General features: G+C 48.2%; 1 protein-coding gene across 5 annotated transcripts in view; it reads right to left on the bottom strand.

Moving 5' to 3' along the window:
- ablim3 (actin binding LIM protein family, member 3) overlaps window positions 1–18,053 on the bottom strand; it is a 44,728-nt gene extending 26,675 nt beyond the window's left edge. For 4 of the 5 annotated variants that reach the window (XM_076041544.1, XM_076041546.1, XM_076041547.1 and 1 more), the window contains exons 1-2: window positions 17,533–18,053; window positions 8,951–9,088 (exon numbers count right to left, since the gene is read on the bottom strand). In XM_076041544.1, the coding sequence (XP_075897659.1) occupies window positions 8,951–9,088; window positions 17,533–17,545 (151 nt within the window). In that variant the 5' untranslated portion in view covers window positions 17,546–18,053. The remainder of the gene's footprint in view (window positions 1–8,950; window positions 9,089–17,532) is intronic. The other variant, XM_076041545.1, reaches the window with a different exon arrangement.
- Window positions 18,054–20,833: the final 2,780 nt, after the last annotated feature.

The following is a 20,833-nucleotide window of genomic DNA, read 5'->3' as shown; positions in this document are numbered from 1 at the left end:
AGTGACAAACTTATAACCTTGCAAGAGGGCTGAGTTACTTTGATACAATGCCTGAATTCGGGCCCATTAGCCTCGAAGGCTATGATCCGTCGGCGTGCTTGGAGCTGGTGGCTTAGCCGTGACACAAACAGGAAGATACTGCAGGCTTGTAAAGGACAGGCTGCCGCAGTTTAGACGCTGCAGCGACAGTTTCATCAGACCTGGACTCACTTTCTCATGAAATTAAGAGCAAGCAAAGAAAAACACAAAGGGCCTTTTCCCTGCTTCCACTGTTGATAGTTAAGTGCCGCAGAGTAGCTCATCGCTGGCCAACGGCGCACGTCCTGATCTCCAAACTCATTCTAAAATCTTCTGGATCTCTCACTAAACACATCCAGATGACGGGAGCCCTCGAGTCGCACGGATCAGTGCGAACCTTGGCGCGGAAAACCAGTCGATTGCAGACTTGGAAAATGAGAGGCTGACCCAGTAGGCTAACTCATCTCCGTTAAATTAGTAAGCGCGGGTCTGGATCTCTGCTGTCCTGCAGTGCGGGAAGTTTTGGACCCAAACGATTCGCCATGCCGGCTCTTGGATCGACTCTCAACTGTGTCGCGTTGTGTGGGAGGTTGTCATCGAATCGCACGGTTCAGCCCTGTAACTGCCTTGGCTTGAGGGAACACTGTGTTGTGGCGGGTGCTTCTCTGAGAGAGTATCTTCGGCAGGTAGATCGCTGGGCAGGTACAACTGTGGGATGGAGGCTTACGTTGACTGCCTGCTGCACTCATACGGAATGTTTATCTAATCGTCTACTATTCCAGAAGGGATCCGTCCCCTTCCCAAATGTTTTCTATCAGATCCTTTCCACATGGACATGTAGGCTAAATCTGATGGACATGTGAGATTTGCTCGATCAGAATCAAGTACGATAACAGGAAGTGCTGTTTCACAATCAATATCAAATAAAATCTGATTGTTGTAAAGATTAACCTTCATATATTCAAATATGTGTATATATCGTTAGCGTAGTAGCATAAAAAGTCATTTTTGGGCCAAATTGTTATGTCTGTCTATAGATAGATGGATAGATAGATAGATACATAGAAATTTTCAGACTCTTCCAGCGTTACTTGTGGTAGTTCAAGCAGTGGGTGGGGTAAAAAAAAAAAGAAAAAAAAGTGCAGCGCTGCTGTGTCGGTTGCAGCGGGGACGTGGTTTAGTCTGGCTCTGAGAAGACAGATTTTGGTCAGAGCCGCAGAGCTGACGACCACATGGCGTAGACACCCACCCATAAAAACAACAATCCACAGAAACCAGCGTGGAGTCGCGCTGGTTTCTTTCACTGTCCAATGAAAAGGCCGGCGCAGGATTTTATTCTGTAACCTCTCCTGGGAAAGCTTGGGGGAAATTCTCGGCCCGGCATGTTTCTAAGAATTTATTTCTCCGAAGTCGCAGTGAGATTTATTGCCGGTTCCACTGGCGAGCTAACAATAATCATCTCCGCAGGCGCGTATCAAAGACTCCAGTTCATCTATTTGTTCATTTGATCTCTCGCTAATGAGGGAAACTAAAGATGCTGCTTAACTCCATCATCATAGCTCTTTCTTTCCCCCCCTTTTTTTGGGGGGAAAAGTAGGAAGTTAGCATCCAGAGATCATGAGTCCTATGATTAGTGGTTAGTTTGTAGGCTGGTGTCAGCAGCTGTGGTCATTAGAATCACACTGATTAGGCATCCACAGGGGGTCTGTGTGATTGGGTATTTATCTCCGGCCAACAGACGCAATTAAAATTCTCTCCTCAAAGTCGGCCCATGCAGGCCGGGACCCAAAAATAGTGCTCACCCCCCCCCCACTGCCGCCTTCCCTTTTCTTTCTCCGTCTTTCCGTCTCAAGTCGGCTTCCAAATCTTTCCCCCTCACTTTGTTTCACGTCTTCTTCTCCAACTGCGAGGCTGCATCTCCTTGTAACCTTTCCGTCCTTTCACCGCCGCGTCCCTCTCTTCCTACCTCTGCAGGCTCTTTCACCACGACTTTACCCAGAGCTCATTAAGCTATTGTTGGGCCTTGGTTCCCGATGTGATATGCAGCTAATGGATGCACTTTGTACGTTTTTACACTGGAGCAGCCCATACTGTACATTCTAATTGTTTAAGTGCTGCTGTCAACACGGTACTTTTTTTTTTTTTCCAACCTCTACTTTCGAAGGCTTGAGAGCTCCTACAGTTTAGCAGAGTGACACTTTTCAAGCAGGGAGGGCTTGGACAGACCAGCTCCCTGCATCTGTGCTACCAACGTGGGGTCTTGGCTTCTCTGCCTTCTCTCTCTCTCTCTCTCGCTCTCTGTCCCCTAGACCGGAGCCCCCTTTGACAGGAGGAAACACTTCAAGAGTAAATAATGTGCTTTCAAAGCGGCGCCAAATCACATGGTGGGAGAAAAGGCCATCAAACAGTCAGGAAGAGGAGGGAAAGAAAAGTCTAAAAAGCACACTGGCGGCTTGGTAAGACTCGAGAAGGGGCCCCTGACTAACACAGCCAATTAGCACCGCAGACAGCTGATGCTAATGAGAGTGTAAAAACCTTTTGGGCACAATGCATTTAACCTTTCGGAGCTCACAGTCCAAAACAGTCGCTGGGTTTCAGTGACAGACTTGAACAAAATTAGAGCAGAACTTCAACTGCAACAACCGCAGATTTTACCAGCTGATGTTATGTGACAAATAAATGTGTCGCATTAAGAATCATGGTAGACACTCTAGATTTTGGAGGATAACAGCTGCACCTGCCGTCACCATTGCAAATGTGAGGCTTGTGGCTACCCTGCTGCTGTGCCATGTATGGTAGGTTTTTTCACGGAACTGTACATTCAAAACTTTAGAGCTCTAATTATCTTTCTAATTATGGATTATCATCATTCTTATTATAAATAGTTGTAGATCAGTTAAATTGATCTATCCTAACACTATCAACTAATTAGAGAGTAGCCTATGATGAGAGAGATAACCTAAAGGTCCAAACATACTACGCAATGGTTTTTTAAATAAAATAAAAAAAATACTACCAGGAAATATATAAAAAAAGGTGTTTCTACCACAGCTTTGCAAAACATACTGAAAACACCAATACTCATGTGGGTGGATTTAAAAAAAAAATGAAATGTATATTTAAAAAGAAAACCCTGGCGTGTTTCCATTAGACTAATGTTTGATACGCAATTTCAGTCCAAGGTTAATGGGGGCGCATCTGCAACCATCGCTGCAGCCTTGCAGCACTGACTGGTGCTGTCATGCCAAAGAAAAAACTTGGATTTTTTTTTGGTTTAATTGTTTTAATGAAAGGGCACGGGATGGGAGGAGAAGGCAAAGAAGGTGCTTGACGCACACACACACAAAAAAAAAAAGCCGGGAAAGAGATGGGCGGGCGAGTGAGCGAGTGGTCGGATTCCTCAAGCGTTTGGCTGCGGTGGCTGATGGAGACAGATGGCCGCCCGCCGGAGCGCTCTCAGACCAGCGGAGCGGCCCTGCTGCCCAGGCCTTTGGCTTTTAACCCTCTGAGGGTGTGCATGCGAGATGCCCAGATCAGCTGAGGGCTTCCAGAGGAGGTGAAAAAAACTGCCTCACGACACACAACGTGGAGCAGCAGGGGGGGTTAATGAGCCTGAGTTATATTCAACCTCTTCTTATCGTTCTGAAATCTATGGAAGCGCATTGCAGCCTCCCTAGAAAAAATAAATAAAATAAAATAAAATAAAACAGGGCTCAGTATCACGTCACATAATGTGATACCTTCACGTTTTTATGAGATAATTTTCACATTATTTCGTGAAACCATCACATTATTACGTAAAATGTGAAAGTATCACGTTATAACGTGAAACTCTGACAAAATAACGTGATACTTTCACGTTATAATATGATACCTTCACGTTTTTGCGTGATCATTTTCACGTTATTTAGTGAAACTATCACGTTATAACGTGAAAAATGATTACGTAAAAAGGTGAAAGTATCACGTTATTTCGTGAAACTATTACAAAACAACGGGACACTTTCACCTTTTTATGTGATAGTTTCACATTATAACGTGATGCCTTCACGTTTTTCGGTGATAATTTTCACGTTATAACGTCAAACTGTGATACCGAACCCTATTTTTTTGGTTTTTTAGTTTTTTTCTAGGGTGGCAACAATGTTCTCCTGTAAAAATCACCACCTTACACACGTAAAGACGCTCCCGGGCAACCGCCGCCAAAAGGGACACGCGCGTGCCGGCGGACAATAGGTGGAGGAAGTGGCGGGAAGAAGTGTGTGAGATTCCGTCTGGAGGGTGACGCTCCAGGGAGACGAGCTCAGGGATAATCCCTGTCATCCAACCCGGGTCCTGGAGAGTTGTTTTGAGGGGGGGGGGGGGGGGGGGGGGGGTTGGGGTGTGGATGTGGAGGGGGCGGGTAGGATGGGGGGGGGGGGATTGTCGCCGCTGCCTGCTGCGCTCCCTTCCCTCGACGCCCAGAATCTCTCCCTAGCAACCAGGCGCCGGCGTGCTGATTGGACCAGTGTGCCAGTGGTTGCTATAGCTACAGGAAGCTCCCCTTCCTAGTAACACCCCACTTTTTTATTTTTTTCTTCTCCTCTGTGTTCCGAATCTCTTTTTTTTTCATGTTTCTCCTCGTAACCTCTCGTAGTTTGTCCTCTTGTTCACCGGTTGGATTTTTTTTTTATGTATAAATCTCTGTATTTTCTCTCGCTGCGTCGTCCTTCTCTCCCTTTTGTCAGGAACCACCGGGCTGGCGGCACGGCTCTGTAGGTGAATTTAATTAACCTATAAATTTTGTTGAGAAGAGGTGGCGGGATGTTGGGGGGGGGGGGGGGGGGTTTAATGACATCCAGACAAAAGGTAATCGAGCGGTCTGCGGTGGAAAACAAAAGAAAAATTCAAACAAGCCGTTTGTCAGGAGCTCCTGAAGTCAACGCATGAACACCAGCGGATAAAGTCGAGTATTTCTCTGACTAGTTTGCGTTCAAAACTGCTGCAGCTCAGGAAGAACAATCAGGAACAACTCCAGGGAGCCGCCTCTCTGACCAGGCGCTAATGCGCCGGCATCCATCTCAGCCTGCGCTTGTATATTCCTCTTCTATTTCTCCTGCCTAACTGTTCAAGTGCGAGTAGGCTGCGAGAGGAAACGTGGCCATCGCAGCCGCTGCTGCGCGCGATTTATCCGCCGCTGACTCTGTGCCAGCGACAGGCCACCGTCTCCCTCCCCTGAAATCCGAGGGTGCCAATTATGCCTCGGAGGCCGGTTTAAAACGCGGTCACTCTGTCATTAGAGCAGTCAGCCAGCCCGGGCTCTGCTGGTAACACAACACCCCAGCCTCCATATTGTGCAGCTCGGAGCAATGCCACATAACGCACAGACACATACACACACACACACACACACACACACACACACACGCTGCCGCTTCTCTTCCTCTGGAGTCGATGCATCCCTCCTTCTCTTCCCCCTAATGCAGCGGATGATTATATGCAGCGGCTTCCAATCCGCTCGATGCGAGATTCTGGCGAGCGGCTAAATGCCGATAATGAGCCCCGACTTATTTTCACTGACGTGTGTGTGTGTGTGTGACTGATTAAATAAGTTCATTTGCGGTATCTAGATTTGATAAAGTGTGCGCTGAGACGGAGAGGATTAAATGAGGGAGTGACGTCGTTAGCGAGAGGAGTAAGCGAGTTTTTTTGGGTTTTTTTTGCTCACTGGGTCGGATTGAAGTTTGCATGTCTGTTAGCCTGTTGTGATGATGATGATGATGATGATGATGATGATGATGATGATGATGATGATGATGATGTGCATTTTAAAAAGACAATTAAAGTTTTCCCTGTGTCTGCCTGGGTTCCTACCACACTCGAGAAACACGCATATGAGGCAATTTGGCGTGAATGGTTGCTGCTCTCTGTGTGGCCCTGTGATTAACAGGCGACTGAGTGCAGGAGGAGCCGAGTGAGAAAACGAATAAATGAATGAATAAATAAATAAATTCATGAGAAAATACAGCGAGGAACGGAAGAGGTAATTTTTCAAGGCTTTTCCCCTCCAGTTACTGCTTGCATTGCAAAGATTGACCATCTTAATTTTCTTACTTTTCAAATGATTTTTCACTTTTAAAGTCAATATTTTGCATTGCAATGCTATATGAATTCTGAAAGCCTCTTCAGCCGTAAGCGGGGGCAAGTGGGTTACAAATTAGCAAGAGACCCGCACGCACTGCATCTGCTTGTACTTGCGTGTGTGTTTTCTATAAGGTAACAATCACGCATTTGTCCCTGTTAGTTGCACAGGTAAATAAACAGTTCCTCGAGGGACGCGGAGGCAGGGACCAGGGTAAACACAAGGTCACCTGTCGAGGTAAACAAAGCCCGAGTGCGTACGGTTGGTATTTTGGCAAAAGAGTGAAATTAGATTCGGATGCATGCGCCTGCCACAAAGTTCATAAACACACTGGAGAGTGAAAGACAATTGGCCCCTGACAGCGGATTGTCACTCTGCTGCAATGGGATCATACAGTTTAGCCATTAGCCACCACGTCGCATGCCACGAATGCCAATGTCATCCTGTCCCAAGATGGGAAATTGATTTCATGCTTGGGTGCCCGTCATCAGGAGGGACGGCGGGGAGTGGAAGCGAGGGAAGACAGGGAGAAAGTGTGTTTGGGGGGGGGGGGGGGGGGGGGTGAAGAGAAGAATCAACAGAGCGATGAGGGGTAATATGAAAATTCAATCTACAAAAACCCCGCTTCTGCATTCACAGCCGTTTATGAAGGGAAGCAGAGGATGAGGACACAATGGAGAACAGGTGGAGTTGATGAAGTAAAACAACAAAACAAAACAAAAAAACACCAAACACAAAACACAAAACACGCAACATGTTTGCGAGTGCGCGGGAGGCGTGTAGGGTTGGGTTGGGGGGGGGGGGGGGGGTGAGGAGCGGGGAGGTACGTGGGCTTCAACGGCAAACAATGCAGGCTTTGCAAAACTGCTGGCTGTGCAGAGGTCCATACAAGAGAGCATATTATGGGCAGGGGGTGGGGGGGGGGCACTGGCTGGCTGGCTGGCCGCACAATAGCACCCCGTTGCCTCATGGGATGCGGGGAGAACTCTCTGGAACACGAGAGGGAGGAGAGGGCTGATATTTAACGTGACTCTGGTGGATGACGGCTTCCCATTACCGCGCCGCCGCCGCCGTGAATGTCAGAGTGAGAGAGGAGCATCCGGGAGTCGGCACTCAAGTTATGATGTAATGTTTAGGCCCCCCCCCCCCACACACACACACACACACACACACACACACACACACACACACACCCTCTTCTCTCCACCGCTTGCTTCCTGTTTTCACCATCACCACCCCCTTTTTTTTCCCTCTGGGGGTTAGAACAGCACCTTCCCATTGGCTAATAGCACCATAGAGATACTGAGAATATCCACCAACCAGGGCCCGGTGGGGGGCCCCCCAGCAATCCCCTCCCATCTCCCACCGTTACCACGGCAACCGTTCACAGCCATGGTAAACGACCACGTGCGTACGCGTGTTCGTGTGTGCGGGAGCGGCGTACAGGGGGGAACACGCAGCGACCCTCCGCAGAGTCGCCCTCAGCCAGTCTTTGTGAGTGTTTGCCTGGAACAGCAACCCAGAAGATTGACGAGCAAAACTGCCCCGTTGTTGCGACTCTAACTGCCGAGGTCGGAGTTCCACGGCCACAGGCAACACCTGTTTTGGGCGGTTTTGTCTCTTTTTAAAAGATGAAAATGAAAACTGTCAAAACAAACGGATGGTGACGCTGTCCATGCGAACTCAACAATCTTGAATATCAGAGGTGTCTGGTTGTGCAAAATTCTCTGCACCAATATTTAGTAACAGCAATAGGTCTAAGGTCTTAATCCGCACAACTGTTCCCTTTGCGACATCACAACGGGTACACCACCGCCTGCAGATTAGTCGTAACGATTCCCAATCAGGTGTTTGCTCCGCCCTCTGTGACGCATTTTTTTGTGGGAGAGTGTAAACAAAGTGTCGGACTTTGAATGCATTGCATAGTGCTGAGAAAGCCTGCCAGGACAACTTTATACGAAACAAGCCACTCATTTGAAATGTCATGTGCACAGACGGGAAAACCCGCCGCGCTGCTCCTGCATGACGTGCGATTATGTGCAACTTGTAGGTCGCCCATGCTCACCTGAAGCAGCGCGTCTCATTAGGCCGCCGAGTCACAACTGAGGGAAGAGCTGAGTTGGCAGCGGCGCAACAACGGGCCACCTCAGCAGGAACCTAAGTCCCCCTGCAAGGCAACTCTGATCCTTCCAAATCCCCACCGAGGGCTAATAGTAGCGCACAGCGTGCTCACAAGGAAAGGGATGAGAGATTGGAGGGTGTGTACATCTGTCGGTCCACGGCTGTACGCGTGGAAGGCTGCGACCCGGACCGGGAAGTTTTAGGGGCCGTTTACACGGAGACTGACTTCTTTTGAAAACGCACATTTTCGAAAGCAGACTCGTAAAAAATGAAACGGTAACGCAAAGCCGTATTCCAAAAAATTCCAGTTTACACGGAGGCGCTGGAATCAACTGAAAGGATGTAGTACCTATGACCGGCCTGGTGTGGCGCTGCAAGTTTACTCCCTGAAGAAGGTAGAAGAAGAAGAACACCTGAAGCACGCCGTGTTTAAAGAAGCAGGAGCTCGCTAAAAACATTAGCACCTCAGATCACAGATCTGTGACATCAGCGATCCGAAAAAAGATCGGTTTCGGCGTTCACACGAATCTGGGCAAGGCGGCGTTTTCAAAAAAATCCACCCTGAGGAGAGTTTTCGGAAAAAGAGCAGTTTCGGTCTATGCGGTCCATAAATGCAAGGCTGAAACCACATAAATATTTGTGCGTATAAACGACATTAGTGGTGATTTCACTTTAGCTCCTGTCTCTTACCTGCACAGGTGAAACACTTGACGTGGAAGTGGGTCTCCTGCACTCGGACCACCTCCCCCTTGCACACTTCGCGACATCTCTGGCAGCGGATTGGGCCGGAAGTCCGGTCGGCGCCCGCCAGGCCCTGGTGATGAGCTGCTGGAGAGAGAAAAAGAGACACGGTGGATGTGTTGGATCTGCGCCCTCAGCCGTAACGAGTCGCTGCTACGCTGACGTCGAGCTGAACGAGACGATGCATTATGAAACAACTGCTTCCCTTCTTAAGGCGGAAAATCTCCGATTTTTTTTGCCGTTCATGTGACAAACTGTGAGCAGCACACTTCATGGGATGCTAATGGATGTATCTTAACTATAAAATAATAGCCATGCTAATGAACGTCTGCTTAAACAAGCAAATGACATTTGACAAAATTCCCCAACAGGCAATTCATTCAAATTAAAGAAACAAGTAATTTAGTGACCAGCACAGCTTATTTGTTGTTTGGAAAAAAAATGTCTTAACTTGCAAAAACAAAATTGTATCCATTTAAGTTTCAGGTCTTAAAATATGTTGTATCAAAATTGTTGACTTTTTCCAAAGTATTCTCGGGACGTATGCAGGAGCCGGCCCCAAAAGCTTGCATCGTAAGAACAGTCAGCCAGCACTGTGTGCACTTCGCACAATCATATGAGTGCATTGATCTGTCAACACTTTGTTCTCGAGCTGTAAGGTCTGACACCTAGCGGAGCTCGGTAAGCTCCAGGCTTTCCTCTCCCGCTGTCTTTTTCGCACGCACAAACACATGTGCACACACGCGCGCACACACAGTGTATGCACGCTCACGCTCGTACAGTGCATGCACAAAAGCAGAGAGTGGATGGATGGAGCCTCTTATCACATAATACATTAGTTTAGGTGTCAGACTCCTGCAGGCACCAGAAGCTATTTCACACTGCCAGGGAAGCCTGGTTCTCACACACAGCCTTCGCTAACAGCGTCACAAATGCTTTAATCTGCAAGAATTGAAGGTGATAGAACTGATAGATCATTTCAGAAATTTTTACGAAGATCTCTTGCGCTGATCGAGCCGAAAATTCCAATTTCTTGCGCAGCCGAGCAGCGATAACTCGCATCGAACAAGCAAGACTGCTGAGCTCACGGTCTCTCGTTTGCCTCCATCGTCCTCAAGGAGCATCCGAGTGGCCCCTACACTGTGTTGAAGGCGTGTAATAGCCAAGACTGCCACCTAAATAGCTACCTGAAGTGCTGCTTCAGCGAGAGCGGCACTAGCGCAGGCGCTAGCGTGACAGAGCTACTTATTCCGGCGCACCGGATGAATCCTGAAGGACTCGCAAGCACTTAAAAAAAAAAGTCCAGCGGCTTTGCACGCCTTGTGGCCTGAGCTCCCTCCGCCCGCCTGCCAGCCTGCTGCCAAACCTTCGGGGAAAATGCATGCGTGCGTGTAGCGCGAGGTACATTACGAGCGCGTGCGTGTCCGCTCTTGCACGGCAACTTCGGCTTCAGCTGTTTATTTTCCTGCTGGGGACGGCGCTGGAAAAACACGCAGGCGTGATTGATTCCTGCTTCGGATCTCCCACACTCAAGTCACTGTGAGTTCATTGTCTCGCTCACAATGCTGGCAGCACTGCCAGGAGCCACTGCCCCGCCTGTCTTCGCCTTGTGTGCGTGCGTGTGGGTTCGGGCCGACTGGAATCGCCCGGGACTGTAAGTTAGACACTGACCTTCTGCATTCGGCCGTAAACAAATCTCCAGCGCGCTGAAACCATCTGGAAAAGCTGATTAAATTAGCAGTGCAAAAGGGAAACTGAACGAAAAAGCTAGCCAATGGACCTAAATCAAAATGATTTGAAAAAGAAAAGAAGTTGCGATAAATATCCACGTTTGCCAAGATCAGTTTGTAATAAGATGAAGAAAACCTGACAGAATGGACGCAGCTAGAATTCCTCACCAGTTTGGAGATGAGATGGAAAACAGTTGACCAAACTGGGCGTGAAGTGTGAAATTATGAGGCAGGGAGCTTTACTTAATGTGTGTAAATCTGTGCAGTGTGGAAAAACACTGTGCCTCCAATGCTGTCCCCGCTCTCTGTAATGCATTCACAAAGACCAGACTTTGTTCTAAGAAGAAAAAGGTAACATTAAGAAGACGGACTGTCAGCCTTCAGTAACAGCTGGTTGGCTTTTCACTCGGCTGAATCACTCTCCTAAAATATTACCTGCAGGCAATTTGAAGTTTACCTGATTTGCTTTTTACACTTCGGATTTCCCCACCACAAAATTGTAATTAAATTATAATAAAATTCTAAATAATTAAACAATATTAATTTAATTATTGTGGATACATTTCTATACTTCATAAATACAATCACATCATTACGTATATCTATATAATTTTATGCCTGATTGGGCATCGCTAGCCATTGCATGGCAATTGCATCCTCCATATTTTCAAATGAAAAGGGGTATTTTATGAATAATCATCTTATTATTGATGCATTCATGCTTGTTAAACTTGCATGAGCAAAATAAAAACCAGACCAAAAAAAAAAAGAAGCAGAGCCTTGCCAGAGATTCCAGGTTCACAATCAGCTGACGGCCCTGAAGCATTACGCAACTGCATCAAACTGTGTCAGAGCGCTGATTCTCAGTGAACGCAGCCAAGCTCTCCCTGTCTAAGCCTTTTAACTGAGCTCCCGTTCCTCTCCCACGCTGAGGTGTTGAGTCATTCCCCTAATGATAGCAGCCAGACTACAGGTGTAATCCATTGACTCCCAATCAGTGGCCAGGGCCCCGGCGAGAACACGGCCCCGGGGCAGAGAGCTGCTGAGAACAGAGGGCAGGTCAGGGAGGCGGACAGCGTCCCCAGGGACCAGGGAGGCTGCTGCTATTTCTGCCCCTGACCTGACGGCCTCCAGGGAGGAACACGCTAGAAACTCAGCGACAAGGGGCGTGGGGTGATCAGGGATGAAGGGTGAGTGAGGAAGAATCAAAAGGAAGAGAAACAACGACGATGGAAACAACTTGAAGCAACTTGGTAATTATGTCAGCTGAGGTGGTTTTAGTCTTGCTCAAATCAGAGCTGATGCGCAATTATGTTTGATGGATCAGGTGATCTGCTGGCTGGTTCTTCGTGGTTTGCTTCCATAACAAGCAGGGAGACATGAAACTTGAAGAGGTCTTTGTACTGAAAAAGTGACTTTTTCAATCTTTTTGCTTTACTGGCATTCCAACTAACACACCAAGTCCGAAAAATGACAACTTACTTTCTAGACATGCTGGCTTTTCCCATGTTGCTGTGCTAAAACAAGCTGTTCAGATTCCGGACGGCTTCCTACACCACAAGTCAAAGCCTCTGCATTTTTATTTATTTTTTATGTGATCCAGGCTTCACCACATAAGTGCGAGTCGCCATCTCTCCTGCTAGCTAGCACAAGCAGAAAGCAACTGGCCAATCACTAGGGAGTGAACAGTGTTCCAAGGCGGAGCCACAAATAGAACAGGGAGGAGGGGGAGGCAGAGAGACGAAACATCCTCTTCTTGTTTTAAGGAGCCAATATTAATTTAGTAAACCAGAAGAGGCCACAATGGGGTTGAACAGATCTCACGTTCTGTTTCTTTTTAAATAAAAGCTCTCCACTTTTGAAAACTGAAATACATGCAGGCAAAACTGAGCCAGTCAACCTCTGCTCCCGACATTTCCCTTCAGACATGTTTTAGATATTAAATACCCAGCGTGCTGCTCATGGAATAGAGAAATATGGAAAATCATCACCGCAGAGGAAACCCACAGGCCTTAATCACTGCCGTCGGCCAATCAGGGTCCTCCCCTGCCTCCTCGTGGCCCTTCGGTCTCTGTCAGGACCTTGACCGCAGGCATCCATCAGGGCGGCGATACAGTCCAGTGGTATCGCAAACACGCTGTCACGCCACAGCAGGAGAGGGAGGGAGGGAGAGGTCAGGCCGCCTCTGACAGTCTGAATGATCACTCAATCCTCCCAGAAGCCAAGGTCACGGCGGTGGAGGCGGCGGCGGCCTCGAGGACGCAGCGCACAGAGCCGGAGCTCCACCCTTTTTCTTCTATTCGCTCGATAAAAAAATAACGCATTTAGCTAAAGAGGCGAAAGGATCAAGTCGTGACTGAGTGCCATGCGGCCTTGGTAATTCCGTCTTCCGCGAGGGCTTTAAATGTTTTACAAAACCCACACGGAGGAGCCGCGTGGAAAAACCACAATAACTGCGGCTGCGAATGCACAAGGAGGAAAAAATGGCTCGAATTACATGCCGAAGCCGAGCTGCATGTCCGACTGGTTGTACATGAGGAGCATGCTGTGTCAATATGCGAGCCAACAACTGTGTGTGTGTGTGTGTGTGCGTGCGCGTGTGTGTGTGTGTATGTATCTCCCACCTTTGTTCTCTGTGTTACTGGGCTAAGGTGTCTGGGCCGGCAGCAGCGGCAGCGGTGTGATAAATGGTGTTTGGCTCTGGCTCGGCCTGCTAATCAGGGAATTAGAGGAGGCCGAGATCCAAGCGAAAAATAAATAAATAAATAATGCAAAAATAACAATCTTTTAATCACGCGCAGTCCTTGGAGAACACTGTCTTATGGGTAATTGAATCAATCTGTTCCCTGTTTAGACAATCAGTCCGGCTCAGGCTCAGCATCTTCTTCAGTTCGGAATCTTTAGACACACACACACACACACACACACACACACACACACACACACACACTGATGCTGAAAACACACAGAAATACTAAAAAAAAAAAAAAAAGCCTCACCAGTGACAATGTATTTTCCGTGGCTTATTAACTGTATAATTATTTCTATCACATGTTTAAAAAAATAAAAAGTTGACGTCTCAGCATCATATAATGTGTTTTGCAGAACGAAGCCTCACCCCCTTACTCCCTAACTCCCTACCTCCCCTGCTGCCAAAAGAGCACTGACAGATGAGCGGAGCGGCTGCGACACATGTCAGCACAATCAAATTAGCGTGACGTACTTTCCGTGACTGGTGTTTGTGCGATTAATGAATTCGTTTTACAGGCTGTGGCAGTTGCAGCGGGACGTTCGGAGCCGAAGGCCTCAGAATGCGGAGACGGGGGGGGGAGGGATGTGATCGTGCGAGAAGACGTCCACAGAGTGGTTGGGGGGGTCAAGGTAATAATAATAATAATGATAATAATGATAATAATAATAATAATAATAATAATAATAATAATAATAATAATAATTAAAAAGTGCAATCCAGGATGCAATGATTATTTGTGAAAATAAAAGCCTATTATACTAATAACATACTTATTGTAGCAGCTTGGTTGCATCCAAAACCAATAAAAACTCTGACGTGGGATTATTTATTTATCTTATGATTATTTGCATTCTTTTTTCACGCTTGCGTGGCTGCAGCCTGCTTGCTTTTCTCCTGGCCCCTATAGGTGGCGCTCACGGCCGCTCCGGGATGCCTCAGCTGCTCTACCGGGCCTCCTGCCGCTGTGCCGGGAACTCTCTCTAGTAGTGACAGTGATCGCGTTCATCCCCTTCCTGCACTCGAGTAAACTCTGAGCTGATTGGCCCCTTCCAAGCTCTCTCCAGCCCCCACCCCCAGCAGGTAAATCTCACTTAAAGCACCCCTGTCTGTCTGTCTGTCTGTCTGTCTGTCTGTCTCCTCTGGGCTCCTTCTCTTAAAGCCAAACTGAGCCGACGGTGCTATTAAAAATTCATCGAATGCGCCTCCCCCGCCGTCCGTCCCCCGAGCTCTCTGATAAAAACCTCATTGAGGATGTTGTGATTTGTCTATGTGACCCAGTGAGGGTGCCACTGCCATTTAAAATCAGAGAGGTCAGCCTGGATTTAAAGGGCTCGCTGGGTCACACAGTCATCCAGAGTTAGACTGATACCTCTTCCAGGTTGGCAACGACAACCCCCACCCCGGTCCAAGGCCACCTTGTTTTTATCCACTGGAAGGTCCAACAAATCATCCGTTTCAGCAGTAGGCTGTAAACACGGGGCTAAATATGCTCTACGGGAGGTTTTCAGGTGATAAATCATGCAGGGCTGCAAGAATTCCTCGATCCAAATATAATCAAGGAATTTTATCTGCCTCGAGGCGTCTTTTATTTAAATTTAAAGCTCACTTTTCGCACAGACTCTTTTTAGTGTGACACAACATAGCTAATCGATTGCCAAAATATTCAACAGCTGCAGCCCTGAAATCATCCGATCCTGTTGCGCTGTGATGAAAAATAAACATGCGAAAATGACCGTTTGTTGTAAAGAACGAAACACAGAGGAGGACTCAGCCGGCGCTTGTCTGTGATGCATGGCTGTGAAGATCCAGTAATCCAGTCTATTGATCAACTTGGGTTTTTATCGCTGCCCTCAACAGCCCTGATCTATCAACTGGGGGGGGGGGGGGGGGGGGGGGGGGGGGGGGATGTGTTACTGTATCTGGACCCCTAAATAAAGAAAGAAAAACAACACATTTCAAGTATTTGCTCAACTGGCCATTGTGAGCCAGTCCGGGCGGAAAAATGGGGGTGGGTGGAGGTGTGACCAGCACACACACACACACACACACACACACACACACACACAGGCATAAAAGCCAGTGACCATGAGAGACAGAGGGCCCCGGAGATGAAGACAGACAGCCAGAGCGTGGTGTAATTACTCGGCGTGTGTCGATGGCCTCCAGGCCATCACACCCAATGCAGCGGAAAACGCAGCCTACGCGCTCAGCCTCAACAGGCCACTTGGTGTCCCGGGCCCTGGGAGTGTTGAGAGAGAGAGTGGAGGGCAACATATGTCTGAGTGACTGGAAGGGATGGATGGATGGATGGATGGATGGATGGATGGAGGAGAGGAGACACAGGAGGAGGAGATGCTCTTTCCTCAGCTCCCGTGCCTGCTGCGCGTCTGTCTGTTTGTGTGTCTGTGTGTGTGTGTGTGTGTGCGTGTGTGTGTGTGTTTTTGTCATTTTGTTTTTTCCTTAACGCCAGACTGCAGACACGCGTCGCGCCGCCATCTGCCTCCCACGACACACAACAAACAGAAGAAGGCACGAGTCGGACGGGGTTTTGCGTTTCGCAAAAAAAAGAAAAAAAAGAAGAAGATTTGCAAAGCGCTACAAAAAAAACCCAGGTTGACAAGCTGCTGACATATGTGCGGCCGCGTGTGTGTGTGTTTGTGTGTGTGTGTGTGTGTGTGTGTGTGTGTGTGTGTGTGTGTGTGTGTGTGAGTGCGTGCAGCGCAGAGCAGTCCTGGAGTGTTTAAATCACAAGAGCTAGTGACAGCTCTCCACATGCACCTCGTCATCAGCTGAGGGAAGGTTGTCGAGGCTCCACAAAAGAATTTTTTCACCCCCCTCCTCGACACACACGCATGCACGCAGCACACACGCATGCACAGCAACACAACCGGCAGGCAGGCAGGCAGGCAGTCAGTCAGGCAAGGCTCGGTACCAGTGGGTTAAGAGCAGCGTCTGAATAATGCAGTGCCACACAATGACAGGCGGGATATAATGAATGTTGCAGGAATACTCGCTCCCTCCCCTCCCCTCCCCTCCCCTCACTCCCTCCTGTTGGAGCGGCAACGTGGGGAAGGTTCGGCCGAGGAGCACGTGGCGGCTCGCAGAGGGGCGACGCGACACGCCAACTTTAAAGTATTCCCCCGCCCGCGCGGTTCAAAAGGTGAGCCTGGCGACGAGTCGTAAAACACAACAAAGCGTCCAGTCGCAGACACGCAGCTACAGGGGCAGCGGAGGGAAAGCCCTGATTCAGCCCGCGGAGGATCAGGGTCACAGCCGACAGGCCGACACTACGCAAGGTCAGCTTTAGCATCATAGCAGCGCCCCGGGGGCTGCTGCGGTTCCGGCCGCGCGTGTGACCAGAAGCCCTTCAGGGGCCGTCACACACTTGTTTTTTTTTTTTTTTACATCATGTGCTTTGCATCATCTGGCCAGCTAAAAAAAAAAAAAAAAAGCATCCTCAGAGAGCAAACTGATGGCTCCTTGGTCTCAAAACTGCAACTCCTCACCTCAGGGCAGGTGGGAGAGTCCTGCTCAGATGTGCTGGGAGACAGGTGGGGATCTTTTTTTTTTTTTTTTTCTTTTTTTTTTTTTTACAAGGAGGCGACAGCTGGGTGTCTGGGTGGGCCCACCAGTGAGGTCAAGCACACCGGTGGAAGATGGGAGAGCAGACGGGGTGAAAGGGGTCCGAGCAACAGCTGTTAGGTGGATGAAGAATCACAAAAATGCGCCTGTAAGGATGAACTCGGGGCAAACGGCGTTTTGACCTCCAGGTATAAATAGACTTCCTATTTTATGGAGACGTGGGAATAAAAGCATGTCGACCCCCTCCCTCCCCTCCTTTCCAAACAGTTTGTGTGCATAGAAATTGACAATCAAGCTGCTTGTACGCGAGGCTAATTAAGGTAATTGTAGAATGAATTGGGTTAAACCTTGATTCTTCATATTAGCGTCATTTACACAACATTTTTCCCCCACCCAGCACTGACGTTGAGGGTTTTCGTCCTTGCACCTCCAGGTGAGTGATGAAGCGCGCGCACAGACGGACTTACCGCTGGAACTCATGATGCCCAACGAGCTCTTATCTTAAAAACAAAGCGCCTTCGTCGACAATAATCCCATAGAGCGATGTGGGGTCTTCGCGGAGCACTTTACTCCTTCCGAGGTGTGTCATTAAAAACAACAATAAAACGAACATCGATGGGGGGATGAAAAAAATCGGGGAAAGCGATGCTCTCCCGCTCCACTCCCTTTCAAACTGGGTTTCAGTCAATTCCTCGACAAGGTGAGCCAGGAAGAAATGTATGGCAACATATGACTGGGAGGAATATTATTTAAAGAGGAAAATTATTTTCCAGGAAAAATATTAAGAAAAAACATCCAAGCAACAAAGCTCCAGTTCTTGCTTCGTGGGAACGGCGGCAGCGCGTGGATTTGATTTTTTTTTTTTTTTTTTTTTATCCCAGAGAAGGAGACGGCAGTTCGGCCACAAAGCAATCCAGCTCGGTCGGATTCCAGCTTCACATTGTCGCTCCTGGCTGACTGACTGACTCCAGCTCAGCTCAGCTCAGCCACGCTCCTCCGGCTGACGGCTCTGCTGCTGCTGCTGCCGCTGCTGTCAAAGGCGCGCAGCCCCGACTGTCCATGAACGCCACAGCGAAGCTCATCCGCTTCTTCCCTTCAAAATAAAACTAATGTTTGTCACAACGCCTCACCCATTCGATTAGGAACACGCTTATTTGATTTGACAAAAAGACAAAAAATCTTTTAAAATTGAACTTTTCAATTGAATTTGACAAACAAACTATTTAGTTGGCGGTACTCTCGATTTCACTAGAACAGAAGAGCATTGTGTAATGTGCATTTAGTTAGACTACATCAGTTTAGCTGTATTCAACAAATAACACAACCAGTGGCCTCTAGTCACATTTGCTCTATTAGATTTATTTTTTTTTAATGAATGTGTATGTTTTGGACACATACGACAACAGTCGTTGAAGAAATAACAGATCTGTACAACATCAAAACGAAAGCCTGCCCTGATGGTAGGAAATACAATACAGTACAATACAAATTCAATGTATTTTGTGAAGATATTTGTGGAATACATTACTTTTTAACTGCCCCTTTTGACATGACTTTCACACCATTAAGCAAAAGCTGCCATATTAACATAAATTCAGTTAAAAACAAACAAACATAAAGATAAAACAACTGTCAAAACCTAACAAAAATTCTGTTTTCACTGTGTTAAAATACAGAGTGATCATAGTTGTCTAACAATAATTATTCGCATAATATTCTGATCCTGTGACATTGTACGAACTTCTCTGTTGTTTTGTTGTGAAAATAAAATGTTCGTTTTTCCGGTTTAGGTCATCCTCCCTGTGGATGGCTTGACTGCCCCCTGGAGTCGTCCTGTGCTCGGCGACGTCATCCTGAGCTCAGCTGTGGACTCACCGGGGACACGGACCAACACACACACACGCTGCCTCAGAACAAAAAAGAGGGGGGGAAAGTGCCAATTGACCTGAAGGTACCGGTCTCCCTCCACCAAGAGAAGAGTGTTGACGCTGGACGTGAGGCAAGTTTTGTTTAAACGACAAAGCAATGAGTGAGATCAATTAAGTCAAAGTTAAAAATAGAGCCACGCCAGACAATAATAGTAAAGGCGAGCTGATTTCGACCGCCAGGAGATCCTCCAGTGGGCGGGCTTGGCCACAGGACCGGGGATTGTTGCTAAAAGTGTCGTGACACCGCCCCCTTCTGGAAAGTCGACGTCAGCAAATTAGTTAATCGGATTATTGAGGGGGGAAAGAAGGGAGATCACACACACGCACGCACGCACGCACGCACACGCTGACACAAACGTTTAAACCGTCAACAGGTTGTTTTTTTTTGGGGCATTCCATCGCGTATTGTGTGCGTGCGTGCGTGTTTACAGTGAACAACTTCAGCGGTCAGCCTTCATTGGTCTGCCTCTGTCAGCCTTGAAAACTACAGAGGATCATTTGGACAGATAACTAATACAAAATTATAATAAGTCAGACAATGAAATGCATCGGTTCCAGTTCACCTTTTTCCTCCAGATTTGTGTGCGTGCGTGCATGTGTGCTGTTATTGTTCCGTGTCCTGAGGAAGCCCTCGTCCCCAAGCCTGTTAGGAAGCCGGACAATAGCGGGATGTGAGAAGTGCCCCCTCTTTCGCTTTCTGCTGACCTGCTCGGTCTTTCATTTCTTTTCAGTTCTGAAGGAGCTCGTAGGTTGGTGAAAGGTGATCTGTCTTTGCTCCTTCACTTTGCTTTGCTCTATCATGTGTCACCTTCACACTGGCCCAGTGTCTTTTGCTGCTCCATCTCATCAGCAGCCTACACATTTTAATCTTAATGATACAGTGTGACTGACAGGTAATGGTTCACTGAAACGCCGCCGAGGCCCGTGTGTTTGTGTTTGACAGAGTGCTAGGTGACTAGCGTGTCACTCCCAGGTTAAGTTTTTTTTTGTTCCGCGACGCTGATGGAGTGGAAAAAACAGGAAGTTGGCCTTCCTGCACACTGAGGGCAGCGGGGAGGCAGAGTGGGGGCGTCGGGGGAGGGGGGGAAGGGTTGCCATGGGGTCAACGCAGTGTTGTCAGTGTCACGTGAGGGCGACCAACGGTGAAAGCAGACACACTGCCTGCTGACACGGCTCAGCGCCGTCCGCATGGAGACTGTCTCCTGGAAGCGACAGAAAACCTCCGACGACTGAACACATCTTCCCCCAAACCTGCTACTGCTAACACGTGTGTTTTCGACAAGCTCCTAATGAACCGCCACCGCCACCGCGGCTCAGTCGTTTGCTGTTGTGTTCTCCCGCCGGTGTTAATGTGTCTTTTGTTGGTGTCACACTTCTTGCTAGCAGCAGCAGCTGCAGCAGTAGCGGTAGCGCTGATCAGCAGTGTGCTCCGGTCTTCGCTAAACCCTTTACTGTCCGCGCTCTTTGTCAAAGCACATGTCCAGGGCAAAGTGCTCACACACACACACACACACACACACCCTCACACACCTGTGTCACTATCGCACTTCAGCGCTACCTCCACCCATTCCTGCTCATTTGAATGTGACGCCTCATCTGCATTTTCTTCATTTTCACCGCCTCGTGTGTGCGTGTCAACATGCACACGTGCACGCCCCCTTGCACAAAACACACACAGACGCACATACACACACACATGCAAGCAGAGAATGTGAAAATTCTGCTAACAGGGCAGAATAAATGACCTTTGTGTCCTGCACAGCCAAACGTATAATAACACGCTTCTATGAGCCTCGCCTGCCTGATATTGTGCGTTCAGGGTGACTTTGTCATGTTGCTC

This window comes from Nelusetta ayraudi, unplaced genomic scaffold, assembly GCF_046127955.1.
Source record: "Nelusetta ayraudi isolate G7.1 ecotype Tasmania unplaced genomic scaffold, CSIRO-AGI_Nayr_v1 ptg000068l, whole genome shotgun sequence".
Taxonomy (NCBI): domain Eukaryota; kingdom Metazoa; phylum Chordata; class Actinopteri; order Tetraodontiformes; family Monacanthidae; genus Nelusetta; species Nelusetta ayraudi.
The sequence above is the reverse complement of the archived record's forward strand: the minus strand, read 5'-3'. Positions and strand labels throughout refer to the sequence as shown.